Raw genomic sequence first — 13,081 nt, 5'->3', positions numbered from 1 at the left:
CTCTCATGTGAGGACTTCAGAAAGGGCCCTCATGTGAGGTTCAGTTGCACAGGATCATGTCCTTACATCATGGCCATATTCTGTTTGGTCAATCCCTATTGTCCTATTTCTGTGCTTTTGGGAATAGAGGATGGTTCAGCTTGCTATGCAATTGCACTTGGACTGGCATTTGGCTTGAGTATTGGCCCATTCGGGGCTCCAGGCTTGGCTCTGACATAACTATGCCTTTTGCCACCTCAAACCTGGAACCTACAGTCTGGACATGACTCCTGGCCTGTGGCTATTTGGATCAATCAGGTGTCCATGCCTGAAGGCTCTGATGCTGGACTTTGTACTGATGATCAAATACCCCGGCAAGTATGTTTAGTGTTAGAAATATTTAAATTTCTTGTTTTATCTTTCCTCTTATGCACACTTTCTAATGTAATCATTTTATTCACTTATTAATAAATCAATTTTTATACCTGTGTGGTGTCTTTCTGGTTCAACAGCTTTAATCTGAATTCAGTGTCTAGGTCAGAGTCCAGGCCTGTGCTACCTTTTATAACTTTTACTCAGGATTCAACTTGCTGTTTCCCAATTACAGTCTGGTTAGGCCTGAGGTGTGGTTTCCCGCCCAGTTGAAAAGACTTAGAAGGGAACCTGGTAGCATACTACCATTTGTTTCGGCAGGAGGACCCTAAATAGGCTCCCTCTGACCCATGCACCCAGTTGGGTACACCACACCAACAGCATTAAAACTGGGCCAAATCTCCCATGTAGAAATGGCCTGTGCAACATGTGACTATTGCTTCTCTTCCCATGTGTATAGAGATTCACATATGACTTTAAAACAACACTGTGTTCACCAGCAAAGACATGCTGAACAAGTGGAATATCCACAACTGCATAAGAAGTAAACCAACCTTTAGCTTTTTCCAAGTCTGTAATTGGTAAATTAACATCACTAATCCCATTGATTTATAAATGAATTACTACTGCCCTCCTGTGGCCCTAGAACACAGTAGAAATTAGGTGATCTTTTTACAAGATCTGCTAATGTTTCATTGCAACTTAGTACAGCTCACATATATGTTGTCTATGCTGAACATTATTTCATAGTAAGGTGGATGTATGAATTTCTTTTAACACAGAGCAGTAAGGAATTTGGGAATGCACTACACAGGAGATGAACAGAATGATAGCATGTCTACTGAATCTGTAAATGCTGTGTAATAAAAGTTATAAATAATGTTCCCCAGCTCGGAGGGGGGGAGGGGAAGGAGGAGGGGAGAGAGATAGAGGAGAGAGAGAGCGCAAGCAGGAGAAATCCTCTGAGAAAGCTAATATTGTTTGCTTATTCAAAGAGAGATTGCTTGGATTACCACTATGCAAAAATATCATATTCCTAAAGAACTGTAAATCAATACACAGGCAGAAAACAGAAAAAATATTTCAGAGAAATTAGTTATTCTGCCTTCTGTCGGCCCTCCATGTCTCATGGAACCTCATTTACCAGCCTGCACTATTGCCTCTACTTTGTAGGGAGATCTCTGATCCCTTTTTACCTTAAAAAAGGGAAAGAGGAAGACAAAAAAATATTCTGGAATTTTCCTTTCTTTTTTCATAGATAAAAATAAGGGCAGACAACAGAACAGGAGCTCTAGAATCTTCCTGCTACAGTGTAGGCAAAACCAGGGCATCTTCCTCACAGTGAACTTTACATTGGGCTTTCTGCATATTTGACCCATGAGGACTGGATCCACTTTATTCCTCAGTTCTGACCCTGTATTGCTTCAATTCTTTAATTCTACACTTTCAGGGAGTTGAACCAAAATGTTTTCTGTTGTTTGTTTGTTTTCTGCACTAGAAAAACGCCCCATTTCTGCTTTCTGGAGAACCCCTTATTTTCATCAATTGATCAGCTGACAGGGCCAGATCGAGGGGGGACAGGGGGGGTAGTCTGCCCCCGGCGCCACCAGGGAGGGGGCGCCAGGAGCAGCTGCCAGCTGCCGGAGCACGCAGCCGGCAGCCTGGGCAGCCTCGCAGCTCCCTGCGCTGCCTTTCGTCTGCCCCGTGAGACAGGGGGCAGCCGGCTTGCCGTGCACCCCTGTCCTGCAGGGCAGGCAAAGGGCAGTGCGGCTGCCCACACCATTCGCGTGCCCCGCAGGAGAGGGGACAGCCGGCTGCCCCCTGTCCCACGGGGCAGGCGAAAGGCAGCGCGGAGAGCTGGAGGGGCCGCCCGCACCATGAACCTGCGGGGAGGCGAATGGCGCAGGTGGCTTCCCAGCCCTGCACGCTGCCTCCGCCGCCCTGCATGATGACGTCACCAAAATGACATCATCACGCCGCACCGGGGGCGCACGCGCACGAGGCAAGACTAGGGTTGCCCTGGGCGCCGGCAACCCTAGATCCGGCTCTGTCAGCTGAGGTCATTAAGTTTTGTTAGGTGATGGGCTGAGTGAGGACTAGTCCGTTTCCTCAGCTAATTGCTGAGAAACTTACAAGGTTGAGTTTTTTAAAATAGCACCAATGTTGCAACATTGCAGTTTAAATTTTTTTAAAAAACACCCCAAAACAATGGACTAAAAATTACAGGAAGCACAAGTGAAAACTTTAAAATATCCAGTAGTATTCAAGGATGTCTACAGAGTTTTTGTGTTAACCAGCATATTGCAGCATTTTCCTCCCCAGCAGTTACCAGGGTTTTTTTTTTCTTTGAGGCACCAATATTACAGCATTGCTATTTACACTGTTTAAAACCCGGTTACTGTTCAACCAATCAGGATGCAGTGTATCATGGATACAGATAAAACTATAGGAGAACAGTTGCTGGATATGACCAATAAAGTTAGTCAAGATACCTTTGTACACAGAAATATATTAAGAATGCTGAATAATTATCTTGTAATAATAAAACCTTGAAATGGAAGCGGACACCCCATAATTATATTACTTGTATATAATACCCAGAAATGAACCTAAGACATTATCTGTGGTGTACCTCTTGCCAGGAGTTAAATGGTTTGATACAGAAAAGCTAACTAGATGCTCAGGGCTTTTTAAGTGCATGCCTATATCTGAACCAGAGCAATCCAGAACAAAGGGAATAAAAGGGAGGGCGAAAGGCAAAGCCAAGGCTAGGCCTCACACCGAAGGAAGCATCCTGCACTTCAAAAAAGCCCCAGTTTGGACTGGAAAATGTATCATAAAGCGTGTTGCTTAGTATGGACGAGAGAATGGATACTCCTAGAAAATCAAAGACTTTTGGCAATAGAAGGGCATGATTTGCAGCTGGGATGGCATGCTTTTCTATGGTATGGTAAAACAAAGGGACACAAATATTTTAATAATCACTGGATTATAAAGTCCCTTATATCACTATGGGAAAGAACTATACCACAGATTTACTCTAAAACTCCACAATGGATATCACCTTTAGAAGCGTTCTTGCAACCAAATGTATTCTCAGTAGACAGGATGATTACATATAAAGACTTATTTGATGATAAAGGAAGATTAAAAACAATAGAGGAATTACAGAAACAAGGCCTCAATTTAGATTGGTGGTCAAGGACCCAGGTAGAATCTAGGTACAACAAAGATAAAAAAACTGGGAGGTTTCCATTTAGAACAAAATACTTTTGAAAAACTTATGTGACTCGAATGAAAAACTGATTTAAAAGATGTATGTATTTCTAATGCAAATGAAGAAGAAAAATGAGGGGGTAGAAGAATATAAGAACAAATGGACACAAAATTTAGGATATAGAATTGATCCAATGCAGTGGAATAAGAAATGGAAAGTGAATGTTAAAATAACCAAATCAGTGGCGTTTAAAGAGAACTTATATAAGATATTCTATAGATGCTATTTAACACCAGATACACTTGCCAAAATGTATACAAATTTATCTAATAACTGTTGGAAGTGTGAGAAACATAAGGGAACATTTTATCATTCATATGTGGTGGTCTTGCAAAGAGGTACATAAATACCTCTGGTTCATAGACTTTTACAAACAATTTTACACATGGTAATTCCATTGAAACCTGAAATATTTTTGTTAAACCGTATACCAGAAGATTTGGACAAAGAGCAGAAATATTTTATTATACATGAAGTGACAGCAGCAAGAATTCTACTAGCGTTTTATTGGAAAAGACCAGTAATATCCCAGCAGGAGGAGTTAATAGTGAAGATAATGGAGAATGCAGAACTAGACAGACTAACTTTACTAATGAAAGGACAAATGGAAGAACATTTTGCTGCCCACGGACCCCTTTTTACAACTGGGTGAGAAACAAATATAAAGATTCGAATGTAGTAATTATATGAAGGCAATATTGTAATTTCTTACTAGCAATCACAGTTAAGTGATGAGCAGTGTGGAAAATGTGGATAAGCAGAATGTTGTTTCAAGCAGAATGTATGATATTTTTGTCTCTTGTTTTCCCCCTTTCCCCTACCCCTAATGGAAAAACTAATAAAAAATATTTAAACGAAACAAAAAAGCCCCAATTTGACTTTGCTTGGGGGGGGGGGAGTCAGAGTATGTGTGCAGGGAGAAAAGCCACAGAAAAAATGAGGAAAGATCGATTCTGCAGCAGATGCAGCTTTTCTCCATGGAGAATGCAAAAAAGTCTGGGAAGCAGTCTGTAGATTGAATTGGGGTATTTTGACTGTGTGCGCGGAAACTCTGGAGAGAAATTGATGCAGTATGGGGCCAGAACCAATGAAGAAGCCCTATGCTAAAAAAAACCTAGATTTGGGTGGAGCCTCCTCCTCCACCAGTGAAGATGTCAACCTCTTGTTTACAGAGGGGTCGAATCCACATTCACCCATTACCCGCATGTTTATCAGATATCTTCCGTTTGCCTCTAATCCGCGATTTTTTCCTCTTTGGCCCTTTTCGCACTTACGGTTTAAACCGCCATTTATGAGCATTCGCCCCGATCGCAGTGGCTTCGGCATTGCACCTGTTCATTTCACACTGTCCACTGCAATTTCGATTTGGTGTCTGTGCTTCATTTCAAAACCTCGGTGCAATTATGGGCTTTTGGGGCCTTGCAATTCACGTCACACTTTTTTAAAAAAAATTGAGCATGCATAGTAACGTTGCAATGTTGGAACCCTTCCCCCCTTTTTGCTGATTGGGCTGTCCCCTGCCCACCAGAGAGGCAATTGGTGGCAGAGTTCTGGGGGAAAACATGTACCGCTCTCATTTTTTTAAATCAAGCCAGGAAAGGGTTAAAATGCTGCCGATTAATCTCCTCCCAGGAAGCAGAGGCTTGTTTCCAAAGGGCTGTGCAAAATGCTTGGGTTTTTTCCCCCTCTTTGGCAAAGTCTGAAACATGCCTGGGAGGGAGGGGAAAGCAGCCGTTTAATCCTTTCCTGGCTTTTAAAGCCAGGAAGAAAGTGCAGGAATATTACAACGTTGCAACCTATTCTTGTCTTTAAAAAAAAAAAGAATGTGTGTGCATACCCTAAGGGAGGAAGGAGAAAGCAGCTATTTAACACTTTCCTTGATTTTAAAGCTAGCAGGGAATTAGCAGCAAGCTTAGGAATCATTCCTGGCTTTTGAAAAAAAATAAAACAGCATGCATACCGGGAGGAAGGAAACCAACGAAGAAGCAGCCTTATGACCCTCAGCTCACTTTACTAAAAAAAATGGTGGACAAGGGGTTCAGAGAGCTGAGGAGGGTGGGAGTGGTTAATTCTGCACAAACCAATCAGCTCCCAGGGAAAAGGAGAGGGGGGGGAGAGAAGCAAAAAGGAGGCAAAAGTGTTCACATTAGCAAAATGCGGGCCAGCTGCCAGTCGGCAGCGAACTTAAAAAAACATCGGGGTATGTCCACAGGGGGAAAAATCGGGGATACAGCGGACAAAAAGCGGGACTGCATCCCATGACTGCTTTTAAGTGTGAAAACCTTGCAAACATGGGATGTGGAACAGGTACAAACGTGCTCTAAAAACCGAGTGCGAAATGTACCTTTGTTCACATTCCTGCTTCCAATCTGTCTTTCTTGCGCGTCCCTCCAGTCACACGGCCGCTCGAAAACCACTTTTTTGGGCGGGACCTTTTTCCCCGCCCATTTTTTTTATTTTTTTGAGCGCACTTTTCCGTTATTTCGATCTTGCCTTATAAAGAAACATCATTGAAGATAATGATGCCTCTCTTTCTCCCACTGACAGCACTGATGGCTCTCTCCCGTTTCTTTTTTGGAAATTTGGAAGCATGTGGGAAGCTTTTGTGGGCATTTCCTATGCAGGACAGTTCAGTGCCTGAATTTTACTGAAGTTTCACTTCCTTGGAGTGTCATTATTTCGATATTTCATAATTTCGATATTACAGTAATATAAAATAAAAAAAATAAAAAACAGTTAAAAAGGAAGTTTCGCGAGTCCGTTCTGAGGATGGATTCACCCCAAAATGATTTTTCAAACTACCAGATTTGATTCAGAAACAGCATAATCAATAAATCCAATGCTATGAAGTCAAAAACAGTCTTTTGCAGACTATGGAGCACTTGCAAGTTGAATCAGCCAATAGGAACTCTCGGAACGGCCGGAGAGACAGGAAGGGGGGTGTTTTTTAAAAAACCCGCGTAAATTGCGCATTGGCCCGTTCACGGCCACCGTGAAACTCCCGTTGAAAACCTGTGACCACGTATTCGGGAGAAATGCGAATGAAATGCATCTGTTTAATGAGGTAATGTGACTGGCACTCGGGATTGCGTGGGGAATGCGGGGAACATGCAACTTAGAATGAGTAATGTCGATTCGACCAGGGTCTCTCTAGACATGCAGTTTTTTAAAGAGCTGGGTCCGCAGACCAAACTCAGGTTTCTGCAGCCATATAGCAGTTAAAAAGTAAATGGCTGTTAAGAAATAGAGCCCAAATGGCCTCAGAATGCCTCTGAGAGGGAAGGAGGGGCCCCTCCCTCAAGTCATTTGCCAGTATCACAATAACACAGGAGGAGGATTCCCCCCCCCCCATTTTTAACTGCTCCATGTGCACAAAATACTCCACTTGGACAGAAAAACAGGTGGAAAACCTCCCTTCCCTGCTATTTTGATATGGGGAAATGGCTGTCAATAATTTGATTTAACATCATCTATCCTAGTTTATGTGTTCTTTTTTTTGTCATCCTGTTTTTTTATTCTCTATTTAGACGGTGGTTGTTGTTCTTTTTTTTAACAGCTATTACCCAAAGCTGCTGTGTAGTTGTGGGGAACTTTTTAAAGAGTTGGGTTCTCCAGACCCAACTCGTTAAAAACTGCACATCTAGCTTTGCCTGCAGTTTTGCCTGTGGAGCAACGAAGAGGGGAAACCCTCACAAGGATATCCTCTTCCACCAATGGATAAATTAGGAGTTCTAATTGTGCTAATCCATGTCTTTTACTGCATTTTTTATTGTCTCATATAGTCCCTGTTTGTTCTGAAACCATTTATTGCATGTTTCCTGTACAGATGCACGAATAATAGGATCTAGGTTCAAGTTTAAAAACTAGACAAGTTCAGACACATTGATGTGCTACTTGAAAGAAGAAAGACAACACTGCTCACAGGAGTCAGGGGGACAATGGGGAAAAATCAATGCCCCTTGAGCCAGCCATGCACTCTCAGCCTGACCTACCTCACAGGGTTGTTATAAGGATAAACTAGAGGAAAGGCAGCAAATAAACAGCATAAAGACGCAAGCAGTGCAGAATGTTTAAGTCTGCCAGACTCCTAGGATCCTCAGCTAATTCTCTCTTAAGGGAATTTCCATCGCTTACATTTAAGGTTGCCTGACAGCAATACAAGAGCATGCATGTACCTTGAATAGGTTCACGGACTGCGCGATGATGTCATCACACAGTGCAAGCCGGGGCATTCGCCAGCAGATGGCTGGGGTGACGGGCGGAGGCTGCTCCGCGCTCCGCACGCCACCCCGGCAGCAGCTCGTGGCTGCTGCACCCAGCTGGGGGCGTGTGGCGGTGGCGGCGGCAGCAGCACGGGGCTGGCTGGCTGCAGCAGCTGCAGGCCAGCCACGCCAGCTCCGCGGTGCGCGCCTCCGCCCCTGACACCCTCTCCAGGGCCCTCGAGCCTGAGGCCACCGCCTACCTGGCCTGTATGGGCGCGCCAGCCCTGGATGGAGGTCATTGACTAAAGCCACCAGAGCTGTGTCTGTCCATAGCCTGGCTTGAAGCAGACTGAAAAGGGTCCGGAGCAGATGAGTTACCCAAGAAGGTCTGGAGTTGGTCCACTACTACTCGCTCAATCACTTTGCCCAGAAAGGGGAGATTAGAGACTGGGTGGTAACCGACCACATCATTTTTCTTTTGGGATTTTTAAAAAAATAGTGGATAGGTAGCTAAGGGTAGCTGAGTGGCTGAGGGAATGATTGGTTGACTTATGATAGACACCAAGGACTTGTTAATGTCGTTTTTACATATTTTAGCAGACAGAATGGGAAAGGATCCAGTGCACAAGTAGTGGCCTTCAAAGATCTTAAGATCCTGTCCACATCCATCATGGTAAGTGGGTCAAAATGATCCATAAACAGATCAGACAATGTATTAGACATTTCTTCTGATCTATGTTACAACCTGTATCCAGAGTATATTTGTGCTGATTTTGTTCACGACTTTGAGTGGGCACTAATTTGTCCAAAGGTATACATATGAGCTATTATAACTGCATTGTGTTTTGCACCTGTGGAATTCTTAACTCCATAAATATATGTTCTCTGCTTTTATTCACCCTTTTTGGATTGTATTGCCACATTTTCTTTGCAGTTTTTAAAAATATTTTTAAAGTATCAGTTAAAGTATCAGTTAAATATTGTTACATTGCAGCAAATATAGAATACGCATTTTCATATTCTTCAGTTTATGGTTGTTGGGTTCCTCATTCTCTTTTTTTATTATTTTTGGTAGTACTCTGCAGCCCACCCCATTTTTGTGTGTTAGATGAATGTTCTTCCAGTCACTGCTCAGCAACTCAAGAAATAAATGATTTGAAATTTCTCAACAGTTATTACAACACAATGGAAGCGGGAATAGGAGACACTGAAATAAATAAGTGTTGAACAAAACGACAGCTGCTATAGAAATAGAGCCAGTTACTGAAAACTGCATAGATGCCACTGTAGAAGCCCTTGGGTGCATGTTTGTCTGTTGTAGCAGTTCCTCTCCAAGCCACTTACCTGTCCAAAAGCAGGAGGTAATGTTCTGGACTGAACAAGACCACCGCGGGACAATGACTGATTATTGTCAGAGAACCTACTTATTTCCCCTTTGTATATTTAAAAGCACAATAATGCTTGTCTTTATTGAATTTGGCAACCCAGAATATCCTTTCAAGCTAGGCCAACTCATATATTTGAATTAGGGATGTTTTTTCTGCCTTAATAATGACCCCAAAGATATTTTCTTTCATCTACCACTGTGCTATTTTGAGCTTACATTGTAATCACTTCCAAAACATGCCCTCCCCAAGCTACAAGGCAAAGCAGTGATCTGACGTAAACTGCTTGGGAATTATGATTATTAAACTTTTATAGCATCTAAAATATAGCAATTTAAAACGGACACCGGAAGTGAATTACAGCTCGAATATGTAAGAGACTAAAAAGGGATTCATTTCCAAACAAATGTGAGAAGACTAACCTTGAGGGCAGGATCGACTCCAAGATGCCTGATGCTCCCACGCCCAAAAGCAGCAACATTTATTGTTGCATCCACCTGGAAGATTTGCCTGAGGAATTTGTTTTTGGATGAATGAACCAACTGCATTATATCAGAACTAAGCATGTTACGATTTTTCTCAAGAAAGCCTATGAATAAGAAACAAGAGAAGTTCATCATTTCCACTGGATATTGATTCCAGTTTGACGTTCATTTCACAGGGACACCTCCTCTCTTCACATTAATAAGCGTCCTTTTCTACTCCATTTAAATTGATTATTTACAGACCAAAGCTTTAGCTAAATAATGAAACAGTTTTCCATAATAACGTGGATTGAATTGAGGGGTGACAGATAGCTGTTACCACCTTACCTTTTGACTCATAATAAACAGCACCAGCAAAGTGATTGATTCCAAAGACTGTGTCGTGGACATTTTTTGGTGCAATATAGATTTTACTTCTGCCATGATGAGAGTTAATTTTGTTTAACAGGGTAGTGTCAGTGCCCTGGAAACAAACAAAACACGAAATGAGAAAAATCCACTCTGTATATATGTTTAAAATCAATAACAAAAATAAATGTGTGATGCATATTAGTCTACATTAGTCTCTCCCAACAAGCAAATAGTGGCATCTTGGGATTGCTTCAAGTCACAAAAATGGAACTGGGGGTGGGTGGGCAATAAGACTCTCTCCCCAGGTGCTGTAGTCCCAATCATATTTGGGCCCATGTGCTACATTTGGGCCCATGGGAATTAAGTTCCAAGTTTCCCTCTCTAAGGATCTGTCTTTCTCAGCCCTCATGTTTCCTTACATGGCCCTCTTTTACTTCTGTACTACCATTCTCAAGTTCTAATAAAATAATTTACCACACTATCCTGTTGCAGACCCTTGACTATTAAAGGTACTGAATGGACAAAAGCAGGCCTGACAATTGTTTTTCATTTCCAAATTTGCAAAAAGTGTAAAAGTTTTACTATTTCAGCAATGTTCTCTATTTTGTCATTGGAAAAAGATTATTATAAACATGGCTTTTTTTCTGGGAAAAGAGGTGGTGGAACTCAGTGGGTTGCCAGCACAGAGGGCAACTCTTGGTGGGAGGTGGTGGCCCTGGTACCACATGTGCACGTGCAAAGTGCACGCACGCTCCCAGGACCAATGATGTCACTTTGGGTCAGCTGGAACAAGGGGGGAGTTTTTAAAAATTTAAATCACCCTTGGTGAAAATGGTCACATGGCTAGTGGCCCCGCCCCCAATCTCCAGACAGAGGGGAGTTTAGATTGCCCTCCACGCTGCTCCAGCGGACCCAAAGTGACATCAAGAGGTTCTGGAACTCCATTCCACTGCATTCCAGCTGGAAAAAAGCCCTGATTATAAATAATTGTAAAGATGTCCAGTATCAAATCTCTGAACAAACTGAGTTAACAGTACAAAGTTTTAATACATATATTTCTACAGGGAATTTGTTTTAAGCTTAGAGAAGTGCTAACCTCATACCATAAAAAGTGATAAACTGGAAGTTTTGGTATGGTCATGTGGTTTCATGTAATTGAGCCTATATAAGATAGCTATTGGACGGTGAATACAGGAATGAAATAGATTACATAATTGGAAGCAGAAGATGGAAAACAATGTGCAAAGGTTATTCTTGCAGCTAAAAGTAAGAAGCCTAAATAGCTGACTGATGATAAAATTGCTAAAGATAGACAAGAAGCAAAAGTACAAGGTGACAGAAATAAAACCAGAATTCTAAATGCAGCTTTTCAGTTACTTGCATGCAGAGACAGAGAGAACAGTTATAATAACCACTGCAGAGAAATAGAAGAGAACAACAAAGAGGGAAGAAGAAGAGGTCTGTTCCACAAGATCCAGGAAATCAAAGGGAAATTCAAGCCACAGATAAGGATGCTGAAAGATTAACATCCAATCAGAACAAAATAAAGATGTAAATAATATACTGAAGAAGAACTATACAGAAGATATGAAAGGATGTCAGATTCCTCTAAAGAAAAATCTTTTGAGGAAGAGCAGGCAATTTTAGAAAGTGAAGTGAAAGCTGCACTCAAAGCAACTGGGAGAAACAAATCACTTGGAGTAGATGGGATATCAAGCTACAGAAACTGAGTCTATCAAAATCTTAAGAATATGTCAACAAATACAAAAACAAAACAATGGCCCACAGACTGGAAACAGTCCAACTACATTCCAATTCCAAAAAAGGAGATGCCAAAGATTGCACAACTACTGGATCCTCTCATAATTTCCCATGCAAACAGTGATGCTCAACATTGTATAACAAAGACTCTTACTATAGATGGAAGAAGAAATGCCAGATGTTCAAGATGGATTCAGAAAAGGAAGAGGCATATTGCACACAGCAGAATTTCATAAGAAAATCAGCCAGTGCTTCATAGATTACAACAAAGCTTTTGATCTTGTGGATCATGAAAAGCTACGGATGGTATTAAAAGAAATGGGTGTGTCATAACATCTGAGTGTGTTGATGAGCAACTTGTACTGCAGACATGAGGCTACCAATAAGGCAGAATATGGGGAAGCAGAATGGTTTCCAACTGGCAAAAGTGTCAAATAAGGAAGCATATTATCTCCCTATCTATTCAACCTATATGCAAAACATATCATAAAGAACACTGGATTAGATTTAGATGGTGGAGTAAAAATTGGTGGAAAGAAACAAATTAACAAATTAACAATTTGAGAAAGGCTGCCTTGAAAAACAAAATTCTTCATGGAATTGTCCTCACAGGGTCAAAGGGAGGATTATGTAGAACTCTCAGCATCTTGCGATAGTTCCATGAGGGAAAATGACGCTGGATGGGAGGATTGGTTAGTGCTGCTCCTCTTAAGAAATGCTTTATATGGCTGTATCAGGAAAGAAGCTGTCCTGCTATGTGATAGAGAGGGCTACCACCAGACACTGAAAAGTATAGGGACAAAGGCCTTGATCCTGGAGGAAATGAAGGACCTCTGGTGTGCCTGATGCAGATGTACTGGTTTTGTTTCTGTGGAACTACCTGTGAAAAGCCTTCCAAGGGACTTTGTAGATTCTGTGGGTAAAGGATTTCCTAGACACCAAGATTATTTTAATGACATTTTCTGCATGGTCATATTACTCTAGCACTCTCCTTTTAATTCCCACGTGGAAAGGTGGAGCCAACCTAGATCAGGATAGTCACACCTTGGTAACATCGAGATTAGACTACTGTAATGCACTCTCCCCTCAAAGTCAACTTTTCCACCACCTCTCTTCCCAGAAAAAAAGCCCTGCTACTGCATATGGTCTGTTGCTGTAAGCAAGTTCCTGCTGGGTGGTTTCTGCACTGTTTAATATGTCATGTTCAATTAACAATGCTTTGTTTCAGCTCTATACCAGATTTCTACTTGTTTTCAAATATCTGCAAAT

The 13,081-nt window shown here is 41.8% G+C and overlaps 1 protein-coding gene across 1 annotated transcript in view; it reads right to left on the bottom strand.

Annotated features, from left to right (window-relative positions):
• Positions 1-13,081, bottom strand: part of MYO7B (myosin VIIB) — a 101,714-nt gene that overhangs the window by 66,134 nt on the left and 22,499 nt on the right. The window contains exons 14-15 of the mRNA XM_054982519.1: positions 10,028-10,163; positions 9,638-9,804 (exon numbers count right to left, since the gene is read on the bottom strand). Of these exons, the coding sequence (XP_054838494.1) occupies positions 9,638-9,804; positions 10,028-10,163 (303 nt within the window). The remainder of the gene's footprint in view (positions 1-9,637; positions 9,805-10,027; positions 10,164-13,081) is intronic.

Source organism: Eublepharis macularius, chromosome 6 (assembly GCF_028583425.1).
Source record: "Eublepharis macularius isolate TG4126 chromosome 6, MPM_Emac_v1.0, whole genome shotgun sequence".
NCBI lineage: Eukaryota > Metazoa > Chordata > Lepidosauria > Squamata > Eublepharidae > Eublepharis > Eublepharis macularius.
The sequence above is the reverse complement of the archived record's forward strand: the minus strand, read 5'-3'. Positions and strand labels throughout refer to the sequence as shown.